The sequence below is a fragment of the Hydractinia symbiolongicarpus genome, chromosome 5, assembly GCF_029227915.1.
Source record: "Hydractinia symbiolongicarpus strain clone_291-10 chromosome 5, HSymV2.1, whole genome shotgun sequence".
Classification (NCBI taxonomy): Eukaryota; Metazoa; Cnidaria; class Hydrozoa; order Anthoathecata; family Hydractiniidae; genus Hydractinia; species Hydractinia symbiolongicarpus.
The window spans coordinates 13,294,636-13,317,309 of NC_079879.1; the positions used below are offsets into that span (position 1 = coordinate 13,294,636).

General features: G+C 34.7%; 3 protein-coding genes across 3 annotated transcripts; 1 reads left to right on the forward strand and 2 right to left on the reverse strand.

Annotated features, from left to right (window-relative positions):
• Positions 1-1,971: 1,971 nt before the first annotated feature.
• Positions 1,972-7,149, reverse strand: LOC130645971 (uncharacterized). The gene is made up of 6 exons (XM_057452099.1): positions 6,451-7,149; positions 6,253-6,303; positions 3,255-3,344; positions 2,727-2,780; positions 2,444-2,539; positions 1,972-2,111 (listed from the first exon to the last, which is right to left on the reverse strand). The coding sequence occupies exons 1-6, from the start codon at positions 6,515-6,517 to the stop codon at positions 1,972-1,974; spliced, it is 498 nt and encodes a 165-aa protein (XP_057308082.1). The 5' UTR covers positions 6,518-7,149.
• Positions 7,150-10,482: 3,333 nt separating this feature from the next.
• On the forward strand, positions 10,483-11,580 carry LOC130645972 (beta-1,3-galactosyltransferase 1-like). The gene has a single exon (XM_057452101.1). It carries the CDS (start codon positions 10,483-10,485, stop codon positions 11,578-11,580), a length of 1,098 nt encoding a protein of 365 aa, XP_057308084.1.
• Positions 11,581-11,779: 199 nt separating this feature from the next.
• On the reverse strand, positions 11,780-14,969 carry LOC130644885 (coadhesin-like). Its single transcript, XM_057450663.1, has 8 exons — positions 14,832-14,969; positions 14,159-14,333; positions 13,614-13,831; positions 13,171-13,365; positions 12,834-13,082; positions 12,409-12,572; positions 12,146-12,305; positions 11,780-11,922 (listed from the first exon to the last, which is right to left on the reverse strand). The coding sequence occupies exons 1-8, from the start codon at positions 14,881-14,883 to the stop codon at positions 11,912-11,914; spliced, it is 1,224 nt and encodes a 407-aa protein (XP_057306646.1). The 5' UTR covers positions 14,884-14,969; the 3' UTR covers positions 11,780-11,911.
• Positions 14,970-22,674: the final 7,705 nt, after the last annotated feature.

A 22,674-nucleotide genomic window follows, 5' to 3' on the forward strand; every position in this document is an offset into this window, starting at 1 on the left:
ATGAGAGCTGCATGTTTAGGCTAGCTTGGCCATTATCTTTTGTTTTTGACACGTTTCTACCATAGTTTTTTTTTTCTAACTTATTGCAATGTCGCGATGTTGTTATTATGTTTGATTTCTCACTTTTTTGCTGGCATTTTAACGTTCGGTACAGGAACAATGTTTTCAAAACTTGTTTCGATGGATTTTTAAATATGAAGGTTCTTTAACATGTGCTGAAGAAAGCACAACAAAGGATGACTGAGGTGTGGTGGTAATATTTGGTATAGTGGTATTGATTAATAAACGTGCATCATCAGCATTTCGCAATCAGGAATAATATCACGATTCAATGGACCAATTTTACTTGTTTTAAAACCAGATACTGCATTCTGAGTTGTGGCTGCTTTACAATACGCAGTTGACAAAATTGCACCAAACTGGTCGACTGTTATTCTAAATTTTATAAACAAAGCGCTTTCCAATTAAACATGCAGCCTTAGAAGATAAAACATGGCTTAGATATTTACGCTCGTTCTGGGTGTGGGAAAGATATGCGTTAGAAAGGTGGACAAACTCATACACCAGTTTAACAGCCCGTGTTTTACGAATGTGTTCCTGTGAACAACCTTTCAGGCAAGAAATATAACGTTAACTCTCCATCTTTTTGAAAAAGGCTGTCTTATTGGAATCATAAATTGTGCCGTCTCTGAATGTATCAGCGGTGACTATTGGCTGTAAATGTAGGGAGCAGGATGACCGTAAACAACAGAAAAAGTTAGACATGAAGATGAAATTGTGCACCTGTGAAGGTAAACACATCTGTGAGGCAGGTATTTAATAGGAACACAAAGATTTCATTACACATTCCTGTAGTGTAATGGTGCCATATTCTAGTTAAATCAATGTTAATGCTTTTTTTATTCTATAAAATAACCATTTGTATTGTGACATACAAAATCAATTTTTGAAAGGTCTTTACCTGTCACTGGCTTTTTTTATTTCCGTGTGTAATGATTTCTTCTTGGATGGTTTCTCGCTAGGTCGAATCGCAGAATTTAAAGGAAACAGAAGGAGTAATTTAAAACAATTCGCTTGCAAAAAAAAACACCAAAAAAAACAGATGGGAGCAACTCTTAGAGAGATAGCAATGATTGACTACCACTTTTGCGCATTGAGTAAATTGTGTATGTTTGCGAGAAAACTTTCTCAAATCATGCTACTGAGTACAAAAATGAGTTATTTTTAAAATTCGTGTGTATGAGGGGTTATATTCAAAGGTAGGGTTTTTCAAACTGCGGAAGACTCTAGTATTTTTCATTACAAATTGAAATTGCACTGCGCACTTAAGGACAAAAGATTTATGATTTGGGAGGAAGTTTATTTTCTCACTGAGTGACAGAAATGTACGAAAGCGATACGATAATCTAACCTAATTTCAACCGAATAATCAAGAGAAATGACAAAAAAGAAACTAACAAACATTAATTGACAATGAATATTTCTTTAATGAGAACCAAATATCTGCTTACTCCAGCCTTGGCAAAATGTGTAAAGTTAGCACATTTTCGTACCCATATAATTCTAAATTTTGAACAACTTTGGGAAAACAAATAATGCCAAAATTTTCGGACGAAAAAACTTTCTGCAGACGCAAACTTCAAACAGACTTTTTTCAGAGATTTTTCAAAATCTGGTCGTTCTTTCGCCCAAAATTTTTGGTTTACAATAGACATTATTATAGTCGCTTAAATAGGCGTGTCTTCTTTGCATTGGTGGTCGCGCAAAACATTGAAGACGAACTATACTACAAATGTTATTGCTCGATTGAGCAGGTAGGTGTTTATTTAACAGTTCAGATTTCAGACTGGGCAGCCTTTTCAGGGGAGCTCAAAAAAGGGAAAAACAAACATGTTATCAAAAATGTCCTAAGGGATAAAATGTGGGTAACAAAATGTGGCAACAAAAGTAAAACAAAAAATAAAAAAAAAGCTATTGACACTTCAGCTTCTTCAAATTTTGCTCTCGTATGGCATCATGTTTTGCCCGCTCGTTGTTGATGCGGTTTCGTATTTTAGTAAAACTGATCTTTAAGCTATTTGTATTGACAAACTCTTCCATCTCTTGGCGCGCTAAAAGAAAAATAGAACAAAACAAATGAAATACAATCGATTCGTTGCAAGTTAATAAACGTGCTATTTCCTTTTAAGCTATACAGTTTAACGTCAATACCTTCATGATTTTACACAGGTCAAAGATAAAGAATCTTGGAAAAAATATTTTTAGCTTCTGTGTTACTTTCCAATGCTTCGTTTTGTTTAACCAAGGCAAAAAAATCAAACATATTTTTGTTTTAATCATAACTTTAAAAAATAAGACATTTACGTCTTAGATGCAGAATAATCAAGTTGTGTTTGTATGCCAAGCTGGTTTCAACTTTTTGTAACTTAATAACAAGCCTTACATGGCATTGGGTTTTCCATTTCTCGGCGTGCGTACTTTCCAAAGCACGCATCAAATTTGGAAATTAAACTTTCCGTCCAAGAAAAATTTTTTCGTGCTAAAGTAAAAAAAAAACAGCAACATAAATATACATTTAAATGATTGCGAAAACGCATAAAATAAACGAAATCAAAACAGCAGTCCTCATTACACAATTTAATATTTAAATTCTCTTTTACATTTAAACAATTTTTCCTAAAAATCTTGAGAAAAAAATTATAGTATTTTGGAAAATAAATATTTACGGATTATTTTGATAATTTCCTCTGTTGTATGCTGTACTGGTTCATAGGGCGTTTCTATTAAAAGAGAAAACTGCATAGCAAAATTAAATGAAAAAAAATAATGATGCACACATATGAGAAACCTGCAGTACACGTAAGGTGAAATTGGGTCTAATTTTACTTGTGGGACACGGATCTGCAATAAAAAGTGCTGCCACGTCCGCTACTGCTTCCCAATGAAAACGAAACTGATATCAAAAGTGATAAGCATATCAGAGTGAAAATTATCTTTATTAACAAATTTTCCCTGTACGTATGCAACTTTTAACTTTCGAATTATATTTGTTTTGTCAAAGGTTTGACATTTCCCTCACTAGCTTCAGTATATTCTCCTAAATTTGTTTTAGGAATGTGGTCGTTATCCTAAATCTTAAAAGCTATCAGTAAATTTTGTTGTGTAAAATTTTTACCAGATATTTATTTACCCAGAATTTTCCTTTCTAAAAGTGCATCTGTTATAATGTCTTAAGTTAATATAAATTGAAGTACCTTCGCAGCTTGCTTCACACGTATTTCTGTACGAGATTGGCTTAAGTGATCTTAGGCGTTTGCAGTATTTCCTACTGTCTTCGTATAAATCTGAAGTTAACAAGAATAACAGGCGTGTTAACAATTTCTGCAACACAGACAAAGAAATACAATGATAATCAACCTCGTTCCCAAGGACGACGAAAAGGCCCTGACACAGGCTGATCACATAATAGCTTATAATTTATGATATTATGCCTTGAAGATAAATTTTAAACGTTAAATTGCCCTGCACAAACTTATTTCAGCCCTGCGCGGGAATTTTTTGTAAATAAGAACACAATAAATATGGTGGTCAATTTATTTCATGGAGTGGATAAAAAACCCAGCTAAAGTTTAAAATGGGTCATTCAAGACATGTTAGAAAAAGATAAGATTTTTTAGTTCTACATGGCATAAGGAAATTTATATAGGTAGCTAAACTGACAACCATATTTGACGGGTTTGTTCTTCCCCTGCAGTACTGCAGCTACCTAGCTGGTAGCCATCTATATCAATATTTTTGAATTCATTGCTGTTTTTGAGTGAGTACACAAACCAATGTTGCATGTCAATACTTGAGTCTATTTTTTTAAAGATTTTGGTGACAAGCTGGCCGTGTTCTTATAAAATCTAATGTGGGCTAATTAATATATATGTATGTAAACATAATGAACTTATTTGATATAGTAACCAGGCTCATGGATTGTACATAAGTGTAGCACTAGAACGCAAACTGTATTGCGCTTTTTTGAGCAGATCATTGCCTAATCAATGACGAAAGCTCCCGCAAAATTGCCACATCACAAATTTTAATCCTGTATAGTTGTAAGCCGAATGCAGCACTTACAGATAAATTGTCTTTTGCCTTCGTTATGTCATTGTCTTTCACCACGAAAAGGTCAAAAAGTAATTTTTAGAAATGCTTTTTATCACTATTTCGCATACTAAACTATCATGCTGGAATGTAAATATTCAGTGCATTATAATTTTGACTTCAGATATTTAATATTTTATGACTCTTAATTTATCAATTAATCAGATAAATGAAAGGCTAGTATGAAAAGCCAATTGGTTTAACCTTGGTAACCATTCCCTGGTTCCACATGCCTTTTTCTCGAAAAAATACATTAACTTTTAAATCAGTCTAAATGAATTAACATATAGAATAATTTTGTATTAGCTATACTTTCTAGGTTTCAAAGTTTAAGCATTTTGAAAAAGGCCGATAGAGATTTTGTAACAAAAAATCTAAATCTGGACCAAATAAGAACGAACAAGTATGGTCTTTTCAACAAATTAATTCTTTTAAGGCCAATCTACGATACTGAGAAAGTATCAACAGGTCCTATTATTATATATTATATTTTAGTCCAGCGATTGATTATGCTCCACCGGCATATTTTCACATATCATGGCCAAGTAGCATTTTTGGAATTAATGCACATAACAAACTTAACCCATTATTTATATCGTCAAATAATATCAAATTTCCTTTTTACGAGAGAAGATCTTGCAAAATCTCTAAATATTAATCTGCAAAAAAAGAGTTTCTTATCTTGGTTACAGTTTTATTAATTTTACATTTTAAAATTGATAGGAATGGAGTTTTAATACTCCATATAATTCAGCACAACAACTAGATACAACCTGTTCAACCACATATCTATAAACAACATATTTTATGGCTTTTATATTTACAGGTTGGTGTGTTTTATAAAAGCCATAAAATATGTTGTTTATAGATATTTGGTTAAGAAGCTGTCTCGTTAGCAAGGTAGCTATAGTATACAGCGAAGGTAGCTAGCCACTGCTCCTGAATTTTAACGGCAACAAACTTTCAGTACCTTTTTCCAAATTAAAGACCTTTTTTTAATATGAAACACATAAGCTGAGCCAGAGAACTTCGAATTTGCATCTAAAAAGAATTTCAAAAATGCCCAAGATATCTGGGCATTTTTGTATAAGTAACCAATCTGATTATTGTGGTCGCTCCGTAATAACGGCTCAGGGGCCACAAGACCCGTAAATCGTTTAGGAAAAAAAAGAGGGACAATATACTATCTACAGGAGGGGCTTTAAGGCTACCGGAGGAGTACGAAATGGTATGTATACATCATCCTATAAGGATTAAATTTACGTCTCTATATTTATATTACCCCTATTTTGTCTGCCTATGCGCAAAATGGTACCAAAGCAGCAATGGCTGCCTCTGCGTGATTTTTTAGCTGCGCTGCAGACACATATGTAAAAAAAAACAAGCAAAAAACATGGAATTATTCATGTGATACCACTAGTATTATAAATTTTCTTGTCATAAAAAACAAAAAAAGATAAAGAAATACTTTTGACGTCATACAAATTACTTTAGTTTTACAATATTCATAAACAATTCATACGTATACGTAGTTATTAGTAGGATAAAACGTTATGATTTATAAATTTTTTCACGTATAATGAACCCTGGACGCTAATTTTAGTTATGTTTGACAGCACATTTCAAAACATTTAAATTGAAACAAACAAATGAAAAAATATTGTAAAGACCAAGTGTAAAAACAAAATGTATGTATAAATTCTCTAAAAAAATTTGAAAAAAATCTAGTAAGAAGTAAAAGGACAAAATAATGTGAAGAGAAATAAAACAATGGAACAGCGTAGCTATTAAGGAAGTTTGTGTTTTATTGAGTTTGGAAAAAATTAAAGGGGGTGGGGAGGGGGTAGCATATGGAAATGAAACAAATAACATTGCAGACCGCGCAGAAAGTAAATTAACAGCATCTTTTTCCAAGCTATTTTGTGGGATTTTTATTAGGACTGAGAAGTAAATAATTTAAAATTATTGCAATATAAAAAAAAAAGTGTAGACCAAGGTAAATGTTCTACCAAATCTAGTAACATTTTAGGAAGCTACACAAGAAACAAGAATAGATTTAAAGTTGTTAGTGGAACTGGCCATTAGAAAATAATTTTAACCTACCAAGTTTTTTTTTGCGATCTTCCCTCACAATCGAATTTTGTTTAGGTACAACTAAAATATTATAAAAAAAATAATAATTTGGATCCATTTTTGGTAAATATTTGTTGGACAAATACTACGCTACTGATATACAGTGTATAAAGCATCATAACATGTACTGACTAGGCACTGTGACAATGGATTCATAAAAAATATTACCTATGTTACTTTCAGTGGAAGCTCCATCTAAGTTATCTGAAGTCTCTAAAAAACAAGAATATATCATATTTTCAGCACTTGTACCAAATTAAACCGGTACCAAATTAAACCGAACAGCTTAAAGAGCAAATCGATATTAATCATTTTTTAGATATGCGATGAACTTTTTACCAATGGTATTCCCAGTGAAACCCACATCTACGCTTTGTGAAGACCCTAGAGAAAAGTATATGCTACAGTTTCAGCAATTTTGTCAACCTATATTAAAAAGACACTGAAATACTTTTTACGTAAATTAACTTATTTCCACCCAATCTTCAATCATAAAACGATAAGGCTGGGGACGAGATTAGAGAAGCTCAAATAAAAATTGAAAATAATTGCTTACTTAACTTTAAGCATTTAAGCAACAACTAAGAAATAAATGAGGCTAAAAGTCTCAACAAAAAAAAAAACAACAGTGAGGCTCGATCGAAAATTAACATTAAAAATAAAATTAGCTCGTTTGGCTATACAAAGTATCTATTCCAACAATTTATTTCCCCATTTTTCTCTTTATCCAACTCTACTCACATTAATCAATTTTGTGATCACGTTTTATTCTGATTGACAGAAAAATGTAGTAATTTATCATACAACATGGAAAAAGTAGCACATTAGCATCAGTTTAACGCATGGAATTTCCGTGAGAAGAAATAGCTATTAAATAATTCATTTACATACTTCGATCAATATCCATTATGTGCGTCCCAACTCTAACGACTTCCATTAACCCAGCAGGTGCTTGGTATATCGTCTGATTAATTTTTTCACTGTGGCCCATATGCTTGTAAAATAAGTCTCTATCCTGCTGACTTATATCCATAGAGGCCAATAGCGTACTTATTCGATGCCTGTTAGCAGTGGACTTGATCTTCTCAGGCTCTTTTAATGGCAAATTTTCGATTATCCTGTGGAGACTATGCCATCCAGAAGTATGATCTTCTGACTGTCGCGTGTTGGCAAAAACGAAAGGATTATCTACCGGAATTCCAGCAATTTTACGATAATCCGGGGACGACAAAAGATCTAGTGCAGCTTCTGTTTCTTTGGGTATTAGAAGAGGTACCAAATGTTTGTTCCCTTTACATATTTGAGGAGAAAATGAATTGAAAATTACATTTTGTGATGTAAAAGAAAGTGCAATTAAAGGTGTCAAGGAATAGCCACCACAGCTCCATCGATATCGTTTTTCCTTTGTGTATTACAAGTTGCAATTTTTAGCTGGATTGATATCTCATTTAAAAAATGGACAACTATATTTTTGGGAACGACAGAAATAACTTAAAAATTTTTAGAATAGGAAGAACTATTAACTCAAACATACAGGGGTTACACCACAGCTCTTCCAATAAAAATCCAATCCCATACCTGTTATATACGTAACTTTCAAAGACTTCATTAAGATCCTGTCAAATTCATCCAAATGGGACATATTTTGTTTGTCAATCCATTCATCGTTTTTTGCCATATTCCAATCAGAAATTTCAAGACGGGAAGGCTCACCATCCCTACGCCCATTCACTATTACTAACCTTGATAATGTGACATCCCGAAGTTCAACAAAATCGCTAGTCGTAAAAAACACTAACTTATCTTTGGTAAGAGTCTCTATTCTATCAAGGATATGCGTTCTGATAATTTTCATATCATTTTCATTTGGAAGCTGAGCTGGCTTTCTTAAAAATACTTCCCTTCTCTTGTTTGTCTCATAAATTGCATCACCAAATATCAAATCTTCCCACAACTCTAGCAGATCAATAAATTCTTGAGCAACATCGGTTTTGTTTTGCGAAATCATTAAAGCTCGCAGTATTTTAGAAGATCTTTTTAAAATATAATATATATTTTGTTTTAAGCCTGGTTTTATGGTATCATCTTCTGCAGATGTGTACTTATCAATAGCTAATCGTAAACACGAAAAATTATCCCTCTTAAAAATGTTAAGCGAGTTATTAAAAGCACAGTTAAATTGTTTTTGAGCTCTATCATAGATGCATTATATGCAGTGCAGAGGTTTGGGAATACTTAAATGCATAACGGTAGCTACCAAATAGCTAGCTAGCTATAAAACAATAAATAGAAAAGTAGAATAACTTGCCTTGAAAATGGTCAACGAAACCAGCGAGATCTTCAGTGTACGGGGACGTAACTACCAGTCAGACAGCCAAAACGATAAATATACTTTGTTTTATTTATATTGTAGCTGTATTTCAGATCTGATCAGATCAGTTTCTTTTTTATAAAATGTCGTTTCGTTCGTGCTTTGAATGAAATTTTTCACTCTCTCTTTCTCTCTCTCAGCACGAAAATTACCAATAATTTCATAAAGCTCTGGAAACTCATGAATCCTGCATCCTGATTGGCTAATAAGTGGAAAACGGTCTTTGGAATAAGTAGGCGGTAATAAGGTGGTCGGGAAGCTGACTAGGGACGGACAGAATAACACACGAACACAAAAAGGCAAACTGAAATGAAAGATCAGCTACCTGACGGCGCTGACCAACTATCTTTTAGTTTGTCAAAATTTCAGGGGTGACTGGTTTCCTTTAGAAAACTCCCTCAACACGCATGTCATTTTTCCAAATGAATTATTTTTTCTGATTTACTTTTAGATGTGTGATGCAGTTAGGCTCTAATATTTCCATAATTAATATATGTCGTTGCTTGAACACGTGACACTGTCGTACTGATACACATGCTTCGACGTGTTGCTGTTCTTGTCGTCTGTTTTATTTTGTTTTTTTTATTGTTTGTTATAGTGTTGTTGTTTTTGTTTTTCTATTTGATCCACATCAGGTATGCGTCACGTTGTAATTTCGCCGTATTCTCCTCTTCTAGCAAGGAAGGAATTTTTTTTTTTGTCTGTGGTTGCGATTTGTTATGTTGTTTTTTTTATGCAAGTTATTTTGTAAAATAAAGCGTGGTTACTTATTGGCCAAAAACAAATTTGTCCTTCCCTGATATACTAAAAATATTCTCCTACTCACGCGAAAATTTCTGTAAAGCTCAATTTGCGGAAATAATTCTTCGCGCAATTGCTAGAAATTACTTAAAATGAACGGCGCAACATTTTTGGAAAAACAGAAAAGCATTTTTTTTGGAGGTTTTCTAGGTAATTTTTTTTTTATAGATGATAAAAAGAACGCCAGCCTCTGATACGAGCAAGTTCAATTAAAGACTGCGTTATATAAAAAAAATAGGTTTGAAATCAATTAAAATTGCGAGTGAATACTAAAGTCGTGAAAATATTTCTTCGTAAAATGATTTTTGATATTCTTATAAAACCAAGCAAGCTGTTATACTTTTTAGCGTACAATCTTAAATAAAATATATTCGCAAAGAGAAAAATATTCAATTTTTGTACCCCATTCACAGGGATCCCCCCACCCTAAAGAAGTAAGACCGGCGTAGGAGAACTTGCCACCGGTCAATAACAAACTAAGGACGAAGGCGTTGGTAAATAAAAAGTTCGTTTTTTAAGAACTTCTTAGAGATGTCCTTAAATTTATTTCATTATTAGTTTTGACTTGAGAAAAGAGAATGAAAGTCTAAACCCGTATATTTACATTAAATTCTCCATGACTCGAACTTTCAGTAACTCTAACTGCTTTTCTTATAAAAAAAAAAATTCTCAAAAAAATCGCTAAATATTTCAAACTATTATGAAGTTCTCCTAATAACTCTAACATTCAATAACTTAACCTATTTCTTGGTTCCTTGAAATTTTAAGTTATCAGGAGTAAATACTGTACAAGCTTACGACCACTGTGGTTAAGTATTGTACGCATAAAAGACGTCATGTTATGAACGAACGAATTATATAATATGTGATGTCACCATAGTTAATAGATTTAGCATATCCTGATTATCGTTAATTAAGCCAACAATAGCTTCTTTAATTGCCGACATCCGTCACCCTTTAAAACTTATTTTTGAAACACTTTACAAATCGTAAGCAAAACATTAAACGTAAAATTTTCATCATCAAAAATGCGGATAAAACAAAGAGTGAGTGTTGCTGTGATAGCAGTGGCGTTGTTCTGTTTTTTGATGTACTATGTGAAACAAAAAAATATAATCATAAACCAATCACAGATCATCACGCTTGAAAGAAGTGCAGACTATCAAGAGAAATCGAGGCTACATCATCAGGATAGTGTTGTTTCATTGAAACGGTTACTGCGTGTAATCGAAGCACTGACGAAGGAAGTTGACATTATAAAAAAATCTCTTGTGAGAAACGAAAATACAGTTAACACTGCTAGTAATAAAAAGGATATATACATTGACATCTTAAATAATGGAGATCAAAAATCGTGTAAGAACTTGACTCTGTTAGTAATGATATCATCTCATGCTTCACATGCTGATCGAAGGAGAGTTATCCGTTCAAATTGGGCAAGCGAGACACTATGGAAAAATTATTTACAAAAACGAGGAGTTTCTTTTGGACTTTTGTTTTTAATTGGAGATGCTAAAAACAAAACAATGTCTAATAACCTCTTAAAGGAGTCCAAAATATATGGCGATATATTGATTGAAAAGTTGGAGGAAAGTTTTTACAGTTTGTCGTACAAAATAATGATCGGTTTCCAATGGATACACGAGAAATGTTCATTCGATTACGTTCTAAAAGGTGATGATGACATATTTGTAAACATACACACTCTCGTGACCTTTTTTAACAAATCCTACCTACCGAGAAAAGAGCTTTATATTGGTCACATGATGTCCGTTTCGGGTGTGATGCGTAACGGTCGATACGGCGTAAGTAGGACGGAATATTTACGAGATTATTATCCTCGCTATTGTTCGGGAGGAGGTTTTATAATGTCACGTGATGTAGTGAAAGAAATAATACCGCATTATGATTGGATAAAGCCTTTAAAAATCGACGATGCTTATGTTGGCCAGTTGGTGTTAAAAGCAGGCATCGATGCGTGGCATGATTCGAGATTTCGTATGTACGAAAATAACTGTACGTATATTAACGATACAATAATTGCCCATATATGGCGAAACAAGGCGGTTAAACCGAGTTGCGCAAAATATCTGAATGAGCAAGCATTACAAGCGAGTCAAAAATAAACTAGAATTAACTCTTTACTTTACGAAAAACATGCTTAGATTTGAAGACTGCAAAAGTAGAAACCTTATAGAATTTAGTCTGAGTAAAATTAACAAGATGGAAGCTGCATGAGTCGGTTTCTTATTACAACGTAACAAATTATTTTCGCCCAGAAATTAGGAGCTTAACACATGAATAACACTAAATAACACAAATATGTTTCTGTAGATAATTTTCTGTTGGTTTCTTGTCAAAATAATTACGATATATATAAATATGTACAATTTGGAGTAACTTTTTTACTAAAATGTTGAATATTCATTTAATACTTTTCTTCTCATATACCACGGATTAGGAATGTCCTAAAAAGTAAAATAAAACGCATAATTAAAAATTCATTTACTGAGAAATAATACATTAAAAAAAGAAAAGAAAAGAAAAAAAAAGATGGAAAATGAAAATCATTGAAACTTTATTTCAAACCTAATCTAAGAAGCCCTGGGTACAAGGTTAATATACAACGCTACTTCAAGTTCAACTCGCTAGCAACAATATCAAGAAGATGAAATTTCTATCCCTACTTACTTTCTTTACAAGCCATCTTCAACAATGCGTTAAGCTTGTCTTTCAAATACGCATAACCTTCCAAAACAAACACGTTTTCTGGATAGGATGCGATTTCGTGTAACTCGTCCACGTTGATTTCTTTTCCAACACCGATTGTCATGATATTCACGTTAAGTTCCTGATAGAAATGAAGGAGAGCATAGAAAATATGAATCTGTGTGAAGAAAATATCTTTTTCCTAGAAAAAAATTTGTCTAACTCTCCCTTAAAAATACAAGTACCTCTTTCAATTTTCTGCTAGCATCTGGCATAGGTCGGGAGTTCATACTGCTCTTCCCATCGGTCAACACAAGAAGAACTCTTGGAACACCTTCTCTCAATCCACAAGCCTCACAGAAAAACTTCTCTTCAGCAACTTGTAGGGCGCGATCAGTTCTAGTACCACCTAAAAGTCAAAAACAGACATCAAACAAGGTCGCATTTGGATTATTTACCGCCTCTTGGTAAATTATGGCCACAACGCGCTGTGACACAAATTTTTCTCACCGTAAATTCAGTATTAGTTATTTCATAATTTTAAAACATCAGCATACAGGCAAACCTGTACATAGCAGACACCTACGATTCTGCTAGTGTTAAAAAAATCCGCCATGTGACATGTGCACTATGTACAGGTTTGACTGCAAATCGTTTGAAATGCTCATACCGTATGGGTATTCAATCATTTTAACCCTGTCCTTGAATGTTTTTGGTGTCCAGTATCGTTCATCAGAGATGGTGAAATCTAATTTAGCTCTCCAGGCAAAGTGCAGCACACCGAAGTGAACTTCATTTGTACTCACAACAAATTCATCTGAAAATTTGTTGACGAAGTCAATTGTTCTGTTCCAGTTGTTTCTGGTTACGCTCGTGGATCCATCCAAGATGATTCCAACTTCCAATTTCTTTTTACAAACTTAAAAATAAAATTAACATAATAAGAATAAGAAAGTCACACTCCATAAGTCTTGTTGCTATGGAAACGTTGACGTAACTTAACATACCTGGTTCACATGCTTCTTCATTGCATCCCTCAGCGTCTTCTGCTTCTCCTTCACAGTTAGCTCCGCCATTTTGAGGTTCAGGATTGTTGCACACTCGCTCACGTGATCTCATACCACCGTTGCATTTTGCGCTGCATGCAGTCCATGAGCTCCAATCACTCCATCCACCTGGAATTTTTTCTTCATTTTTGGTTTCTGTAAGAAAATAATAAACAGGCGTTGTAAACAACTGATTACGTACCCGTACTTACCGCCCATATTGAACAAGTTTCCTTAACAAGTTCCCTTAAGGAATTTGTTAACGGCACAGGGCTAAGACACCCTGGGAATGACATAAAGTATTCTGTATTTCATTAATATGATAGTATGTTCGCAACTTGTTGGTAATCTACGCTTTTTTCAAAACAACGCCCATGTAAAAATCGAAACACAGAAAACTTTACCTTCTTCCAATCTGTAAATGTAATTAGTGAATTGTTTTCCCACGCATTCAGTTTCTGCAACGTCGTCACATGATCGGAAATCGACGCCGATACATTTCTCCGACTTTCCGTCTCGATAAAACATCTCACTAGGTCCAGTCCAACATTCACCATAAAATTGAAGACCAAAATATTTGTATCCTTTAGCCCGAGTTAGATTTCCACATTTACAAGCCAGTCTACAAAATAACGTCTCTTTGCTACAAAGTTTGTTGTAACGTGAAAAATGTTCCTTTTTTTAAAACATTTGAAACTTGATTGAAGATGTTGCTTATAAAAAGGGTGTACTTTCTCATGAAATTACCCTGATTAAAGGTATTACTTTTACGCCCCTTAAATGTAGCTTGTATCAATGAACACGAGTTAGTCCATGTATATACAAAAAGAGATGGTTATGGTTAGTCCAAGTTTAAGTATATACACACCTGAGAAACGGTAAAAGAAACTAGATCCCAACTTTAACGAGTTTGTGAGAAGTTATGTACAGATTTTATTAACAAACTTACGCGTGAAGTGACTCTGGCCATTTTTTCCAATCAAGTAGATGGCCATCCCAGTTATCACTGATTGGATCACGATGGTTGACAAGTTCGTAGGGGTAAGGACGATCTGGTATAATTCGGTCATGAAAACATCCAACCTTTTTCCAAGCTCTTGTACATTTTTCTGGAGGAGCTTCACCTGTAGATAGTTGTATTAATTTTATTTAAAATACATGTTTTTACGGGCAACTTTTCAAAAAAAATTCAACAGAGAAAATGCAGGAAAGTAAAAACATGTCTAAAGCCATAAAAAATTTGTCTACTAAAGATTGCATAGATCGAAAAGACTTTACTTCGACCTCTTTGTTTATATGCTTTTTATTCCGTGCATTTTATAAGTTATGATGGATAAATAAAAGCTGATTTGTCTACAACGTTGTGACTCAAGTTAATGTGGCATAACATTATGTTTTTGTTTTTTTTTTGTTTGTTTGTTGTCGCAAGATTCACATAAAAAACATTTTTGGCAAAACTTTTGAAAAAAAGAAAATAAAAAATCTAAGGCGAGAAAAATAGAAAATTTTGCTAATCAGAACGCAGAGAGAAAAGCACAAAAATCATGCAAGCATGTTACGCTGTGATTAAAAAATGCAGCGGAGCGTAAAAACAAAACAAACTTATTATTTTCAAAGCTTACCTACGACCACAACCACAACAACCACTAACAAAAGAAACATCAACCTTTCCATGGTGAAAAAATAAATGATACTTACTCTTGCCACGTTGAAATTTATCTTGTCGTAATTTCACTTATCTGTTATGAAAAATAAATTTACTTGTGGATGTGAAGTTTTTTGGTATTGTCCGTATTTGCAGCTGCTTCTGCGTTCTATTAAAACCAGTTACACGTTATTGCGTCGTTCCCACGACATGTATAAATTATAACAAATTCCGCTTTCATAGCGGTATACACTACAAGAGATATCTTATATTAGATATTATCCACAAAATAATATTTATTAGATTATGTTTAAGATATCATTATTTTTTCCTGGTAATTTTTCTGCTTCCTGCACTAAGTAAAGACGATTTATATTTCTATATTATTTAATTCAAATTTTTTAGTTTGAATTTCCAGGAGTTTTGGGTAGAAAAATAAAATGCTGGCTTCTTTCCAAAACCAAACTTCTTATACCAGACTAAAAGAAGTAACCACAAAATACCCTTTTGCTAAAATTATTAAAACACAGTTTACTGACGGACACTATAAGCACCTGATTGTCAACTGCATCAATATATGTAAATATGTGGTTGATTATCACAATAGCACAATACTGGTTCGTTTAAATAAAGCCACGCAAAAAAATCGGTAATAGTGGCACGCATCCAGTCATCAAGCGCAGTCAGTATTTCACCGCAGAAAAATTATTATTAAATCTAGTGTTTCTTCTCCATGCCTCTTTTTTGAACATTAGATCTGCCGGTTATGTCTTCATTTATTCTCCGGATTGTCAATGGGCATCAATGTAATACAGAAGAAAGGCAACTTATTTCTCTACCTAAGCAGACTGTTATTTGATTTTCGTTCAACATTGTAAAAAAGAAAAACTCAGATCAATTCTTGCCTTGAAGTTTATTCCTCGTGGCTGTTCTTCTATCTCTATGTTACGAGGACATTGTTCTAAGGCAAAACAAGAATTCGATCAACTTTCAAAACTACTGGAGCTCAAAGTACATGTTGTTTTCGTGACTGTCTCAGATTCCTTTACAGTCGGTCAAAACTACAAGGACCGAGGAAAACAAAGAGAACAGAGATATACGATTTCTTTCTATGGATGAATCTATATCACGGCATATCCGTGTGTTTATTTTTAATGAGAATTGTTCATCCCGATCAATCATGACGCAAGTATAATCAATGTATAAATAAAGTACTATTTTGCAAATCAAATCCCATTCGCTGTCAGGAAGTACGTTAGTGATGCACAAAAATAGCTTTACTTCAATTTAACCATTTTTTCGCTATCAAAACAGAGAATTAGTTCACCTTATATTCCCATCAGTCTAGAGGAGGACGCTCTTCTGGTAAAGGACTAGAGCATGCTGGGAAAGTGTTCCATTAAAAGAGAAAACCATGTACAGCGTGGATTTATCAGTACACCAGGACATCGGTGAGAAACTTTAAAAAGATTGGATCAAACATTCCTTATGTCCTTATAAGGGATTTTATCTGCTAAACAAAGTGTCATATTCAGGAGATTTTATGTCCAAACTGGAACCAAAAAGGGTTACATTGAAATTTCCTTGTCAAAAAATTTAAAGAAATTTATTAGGTTTCCTGAGAAGAACACTTGTGCAAGTTTTCATCCCTATATGTTGGTCTTTTGAAATCTTCACGGATTTTGCAAAAGTGCTACCCCGTGCCTAAAGAAATAGTAGATGTGGTGGATTAGTCATTACATACTTTTGGGGTACAGGTGTAAATCCCCCGCTTCTCTCGAGCTCCCCCGACACCCCCGTTTTACTACGTGTAATCATGTATATATTTTATGTAACTCCCCTCACTTCTCTCGAGCGCCCCCCGACACCCCATCTGCGCATGCGCCAATAAATTTTGCAAATCTGACGCCATCCGACAAAATTTGCGCATGCGTGGAACTTCAACGACAACCGACAGAAATTAAGTCGGTTGCCGTCATCACAATGCGCATGCGCAAGTGGAGTAAAATAATTCAAAATGTTCCGACCGTGTAAAAATCTATAATAAAAAGATGAACACAAGAACCGTTGAAGAATTAAGTGCAATAGCAAAAGATCGTGGTTTGAAACACTATTCTAGGCTACTAAAGGCTGATCTTATCTCCTTATTGGAAGCACCTAGGGAAATACCACAGGAAGAACCTCAGAGACCACCAAGATCAACCGTCAACATATTCGAGATGCTTTTTTTCATTAGAGAATTAGAGGAGGAAATAGGCAACAGATTCATTAAAAGGTATCCACATATGCTCAAACATGTTCCAGATGAGTTGAAGACCCAGGAGATGTGTAATAATGCCGTTATGGGTGATCAATGGATGTTCGAGCATGTTCCAGATTACTTTAAAACCCTTGATACGTGTGCTAGAACAGTTGAAAAACAACCCTATATAATCAAGTATATTCCAGATCATCTTAAGACTCAGGAAATGTGCAACAAACCCGTTGAAGAACAAGCACATATGCTAAAGTATGTTCCAGATCATCTCAAGACCGAAGATATGTGCAATGAGGTCGTTGAAAAGGACCCTTGGGTGCTCAGGTATGTTCCAGATTGCTTCAAAACCAAGGAGATGTGTAATAATGTCGTTATGAATGATCCCTATATACTCATGTATATTCCAGACTGGTTCATTACACCTAAACATCTTTTTCATAATAATCTCAATCTATGGATTAATATTTCGTGTCACTCACGGAAAGCACGGAAGACTAAAACTAAAAATGAATTGATTCTATTAACATGGCATCCTGATAGGGTTATAGATTGGTGTTTTTCTGAGGATAAGCAAGTGATTTCAAAATTATGTGAGTACTCGTGATTGAATCAGGGAAATACCCTTATTCAAAATTTTCTGTCGATCTAAAAAAAAATTTTATCAAAAATATATATATATATATTGAAGAAAATATGTAAAAAATATATATATATATATAAAATAAATGAGCTCATTTGAAATAATTAAAGATATGGTTGAAATATTTTTTACAAGCGCGGGGGTCTCTATCTCAGTATTGGCGATGGCCCTCATGGCTATTACTGAAAAAGATAAGGAGTTGATTGGCAAACTGATTGCCAAAGGAGCTTGAAGAACTAAGGGCTAGGGCCGGTTATTAAGAAGAGTATTCTTATATTTCTTGTGAGAGATATAAGATAAACGATGAAAGAACAGTGTGATGATTGTGAATGTCTACTTGATATATATGATAGGTGCAAATGTGGAAGAAAACTTGTGGTGAAAGAGAACATTTTATGCTGGTGTTGTTACTAGGAATATACATTATATAACAGTGGTAGTTTTAAGTACTAGCTGCGACTCCATTTGACCAAAAAAAAAAGGAATTGAAAAATATTTTGTAAAAAAAAAGAGCATGTTGAAATTTGGAGACGAAATTATTAAATCAAAGGAATTTCACACTAATATCACACCACTAAATATCAAAGATGTGAAAATTAGAAACCTAGGGGTGAGTGATTCCATACCAGCAAACAAAGGTAAATAAGAAGGGTTTGTGATCGGGTATTATCATGACCAAGACGGCAGCAACGCGGAACATAGTTCCAACCTATCCCCTTTACTAATAAAAACCCCTGAAAAAATATACTCCCAGGGTGTCTCTCAATATGATGAGATAGCTGTTATCAACTATATAAAGGTGATGCAAATAAACTAGAACTCTCATCAGTTGCACGACGCTTGCATCGCTTGTTAAGGTTGTCTCTGTAGCTCATTTCTCTTCGTAGAAACATTTCAATTTCATCAATCTTTTTTCATCTATAGACCTGACTTTCATCCTGCATAGTATCGTCCTCAGGCGCACTTGGTGATAAGGCTGGATATAATTTCATAGTATCCATCTTCTTTTATTGTAATTATTCTATAAGCAACTACATCGTGAGTCCTGTAAAAGCTACATTTTTTTCAGGGTGACATATTGATATATTGATTGGTAAGCATGAACTCGAGTCTGTGTGTCGATCCTTTCAGAGGAAGATATACTGGTGTGTCAAAATTCCATGTAAGCATATCTCCCCAATTATCTAACTCTTTAGTGGGCAGCAAAGCAAGAATTATTGAATTTTTTACCGTTAAACAAGCAATCATCCTCATCTAACAATACCCATTATTCAATGCAAATATCTCTACCTTTCCATTAACCTGTTTGTTGATAATAGCTGCCAGATCCTCGATTTTGTACAAGCCTTTTACGATCCAGATCATAGTATCCGGCTTAGATTCTGAAATCTCCTTCCAGATGTTAAAATCATTATCATAACCAAGATTAAGTCCGCCGTCTCGAATACTAATTGATTTTAAAGCGATCCTCGTGTCCTGACTAAAGTAATCATCAAAAATAGTCGGGTTAACAATATCAGTGATAAAAAGTTGTTTCATCGTTTCTTTGTAGAAGAAAAGATGAATATTTACTTGTACAACCCCAAGGAAAATACAAATCAAACAGGGGAGAATGGCCTCTGGGTATCACGAATCTGGAACATCAGGATCTGTATGTTTCAACGGATACACGGCTAGCACAGTGCTCCCGCGGAGGCTCAAGGCGATCTACGCAAATCCCTGTAGTATTCCGAGAGTTTAGCAAGTATCCCATCAAAGTACCAACTACTTACCTTAACGATCCCGTTCGAATTGGATGGGATGGGCAAGCGTTGGATTACTGGAAAATACAGGTTAATTGTGCAGTTCATTGCGCGACAGCATTAGGCATATCTGCTAAACATATGACAGGATCTTTACCACTTGTCAACTCTATCTTTAAATTTCATGTATACTATCACATGAGTCGTATACTGGGAAGAATGAAAGTGCCCATGCTTTTTGACAATGGGTTTAGTCATACAAGAATCCTTATTCGACATCTGGTTTTGCGCAAGTATGTCGTGAATACGGTGAAGATCCCCACGGTCTGTATAAATTTAAAGCAGTAGGTGCTTCACCAACCAACGGTGAATAGTGGCCCCAAGATTATGGGGATTACGCAAAATTTATCATACCAACAAGCCAGCGTCTTACATCTGAATGTTTGACGAAAATTAGTGAAAGTGTTCGTGTATACGTGGTCTTGATACTTGGCTCACAGGCGTAAGCAAAAGCAACTTTGCTCGGTGCTGAGTATGGTGCTGAGAAGAGAGAATGCAGAGGAAGATATGACACATTTCCAGAAAGTGCTCCAATACGCTATAACCCCAGTCAATTTTGCTGTTATGCCCAGCGTGTACATGCTGCCATCAGATATGAATTTTCATATCGGTAAAATTCAAGTTTATAATATTAATGTCTTGATTGCACCTGCAACGGTGAACGTTGGGGTTCAAATTGATCTGAATAAGGTGAAGCAGGTTAAAAGGGGTACCCTGACAAAGCATCGTACACATGTGGTGAGTCACACATCAGACAATGCGCCGACAATGCTCCCTAAGCACAAAGCAATACTCCCTAAGCACAAGACAATACTTCCTAAGCACGAGCTATTAGAAGCAGAGAAGCACGATGATACCAAAGGTGTACTAATCACATGCGGAATAAGTCTCATCATTGCTTATATCAACAACTTTTGCTGTACCAATGATACCGGGTAATACTGAACCTGCTTTCCCTTCTAAGTATTTTAAAAATTTTCCAAGCCTCTCCAGTTGTTTTTCTATAAACCTTTTACTACCACTACCAGTTCCTTAGCCTTTGCAATGTCATTGTTCCAAATCTCTTGTTGTTCCACAGTCATACCAGGCAGTGCTTTCTTACCCCCCCCCCAGTCTTTTCACATTGGCCTCTGCTTTTCCAAACTCGGTGTCATAGGAAATTATTTTACTTTTTAATGATTTCCGATTTCAATTCCCCTTTATGGTTTAAAGAACGAAGTTTTCTACAACCCAAGTATTGAAAAAATATCAATCACTGTTAAAGGGGAATCAAATAAACTCTATTCCCACGCAATGCTTAGAAAAGATCAATATGAACAAATTGTGAACCTTTTTGCTAAACATGACTCCACGGTGACGATAGGCCAGTTCATGACTGAGAGATATGTACTTTTTGTAGATTTTAGATAATCCCTTGATCATATGCTTCACTGTTCGGGAAGACCTCTTCAACGCTTGAGTGATGATATAACTCTGCATATGACGAAGAACGCCGACGAAACTGGAGATATTCGATGCTACGTCTATTCACTAAGTGATGCTTAATTGAATATTTTGAATGGTAGATTTCATAGTATTGAGTATTAAAGTAGCGGAGCCTCAAGGCAATCTGCGCAGATCGCTTTCAAATAAATGATGACTCAAAAAGACATTGTTTTAGATCCACATAATGCGATATCCGATTAGTTGTGCGAAAACACAACGTGTTCCAGACCTTCTAGAAACTGAGTACAAGAAACATTTTCACAACATAGTTATTCTATGCCCAACTATACAATGGAACAGCACTTACCTCGAGAGATCCTCGCTTTGGCAAGATGACTATGTATTCTTGATTAATCCTAAGGATCAACGTTTTGAATGGATTGAAAAATAATCGTCACTGCTAGCCGGTGAGGAAACACTGTTCATTATCGATGATATGATTGCTGATGAAACCCTTGATAAAACCCGTGGAGCCTTCATACAGTTAGCTGTGTCCGGAAGACATCGGAAGCATAGTCTATGGGTGCTTACACAAAGGTATAAGAAGATACTAATAATGGTAAGGGATCAGATGAAGATGCTTTTTGTTTGGTACCCAGAGAATCGGAAAGAATTTGATCTCATTCACGAACAACTGGAAATTTCCAATATCAAGGCTCAACTGGAAAAGTAAAAACATGCGTGCTTATATATTAGGTTAGAGCATCCTAGCACCTATAACATTCTGGATTGAATGTTGCTAGGCGATTTTATGGATCTATTTGATCCACAAAAGAGTCGCAGACCGCGCTAGCACTTCGGTTTAAAAGATTGAATTAAAAAATATGTTTGATTGGGTACGAACCCCAATACAAGAAAAAATAATCGTACTGCCCAGTTATTTTTGATCTATGACAAATATCAATTTTTTTATTAGCCAACAACTGGTAAAAATGTATACCCACTCATTTTACCCTATGTTAGGGATTGGGTTGAAAATATCAAAAATTTCTATATTAAATATATTGATAGATCCGGATAGTAGTGGATCATCATTAGCCAGCGTTGACTTTTATATCATTTGAAACCATGGCAAGGAAAAGTTTTTCATCACACGCCGTACGTAATGCGATACGACACGACTTTTGATTCAGTCGAGGAAAAAGTTATCATTTATTTTCCAAAAAATCACAAGACGGTACATATGTGATGACGCTATGCCAGTACCAGGATCCATCAACCGGCCTTGTTGATTCTAATATACGTTTCATATGCATCGCGGAGGATCCGAATGATAAAGCATAGGGTGCGGCAGACGCACATTAGAAAATTGTGTAGATTCGTCCATACGAAAAAATTTCGGTTTTCAAAATAGTAACAAGATAAAAATGTTGAATCCTTTAATTTTAATGGAAAAAAAGTCCGATCTGTGTATGTTGAGGGGCAAGGGGGAATGTCTTGTAGCCTGCGATGTATTTAGAGCCGTTGGATATACAGATAATGACGATGAGAGGAGGGCGATTCGGGCACATGTTTCCCAGAGATATATAAGACGCTATAAAGACGTTAAAATGTTGTGGAAAAGGAGGTTAAAATCGACCTGCTTCATCCAGATAGAGTCTTACTTATGGAACCAGGCCTTTATTGCTTTTTGGTG

Bases quoted from the DNA above. Each gene is read 5' to 3' on its own strand.
- LOC130645971 (XM_057452099.1), bottom strand. From the start codon at position 6,517: ATGATATATTCTTGTTTTTTAGAGACTTCAGATAACTTAGATGGAGCT. The intron at 3,345-6,252 runs GTAGGTTAAAAT...TGTTAACTTCAG, and splicing joins AGATCGCAAAAAAAAACTTG to ATTTATACGAAGACAGTAGG. The intron at 2,781-3,254 runs GTACTTCAATTT...CTCTTTTAATAG, and splicing joins GTGTGAAGCAAGCTGCGAAG to AAACGCCCTATGAACCAGTA.
- LOC130645972 (XM_057452101.1), top strand. From the start codon at position 10,483: ATGCGGATAAAACAAAGAGTGAGTGTTGCTGTGATAGCAGTGGCGTTG.
- LOC130644885 (XM_057450663.1), bottom strand. From the start codon at position 14,883: ATGGAAAGGTTGATGTTTCTTTTGTTAGTGGTTGTTGTGGTTGTGGTC. The intron at 14,334-14,831 runs GTAAGCTTTGAA...AACTATCTACAG, and splicing joins TGTTGTGGTTGTGGTCGTAG to GTGAAGCTCCTCCAGAAAAA. The intron at 13,832-14,158 runs GTAAGTTTGTTA...GTTATTTTGTAG, and splicing joins TGGCCAGAGTCACTTCACGC to ACTGGCTTGTAAATGTGGAA.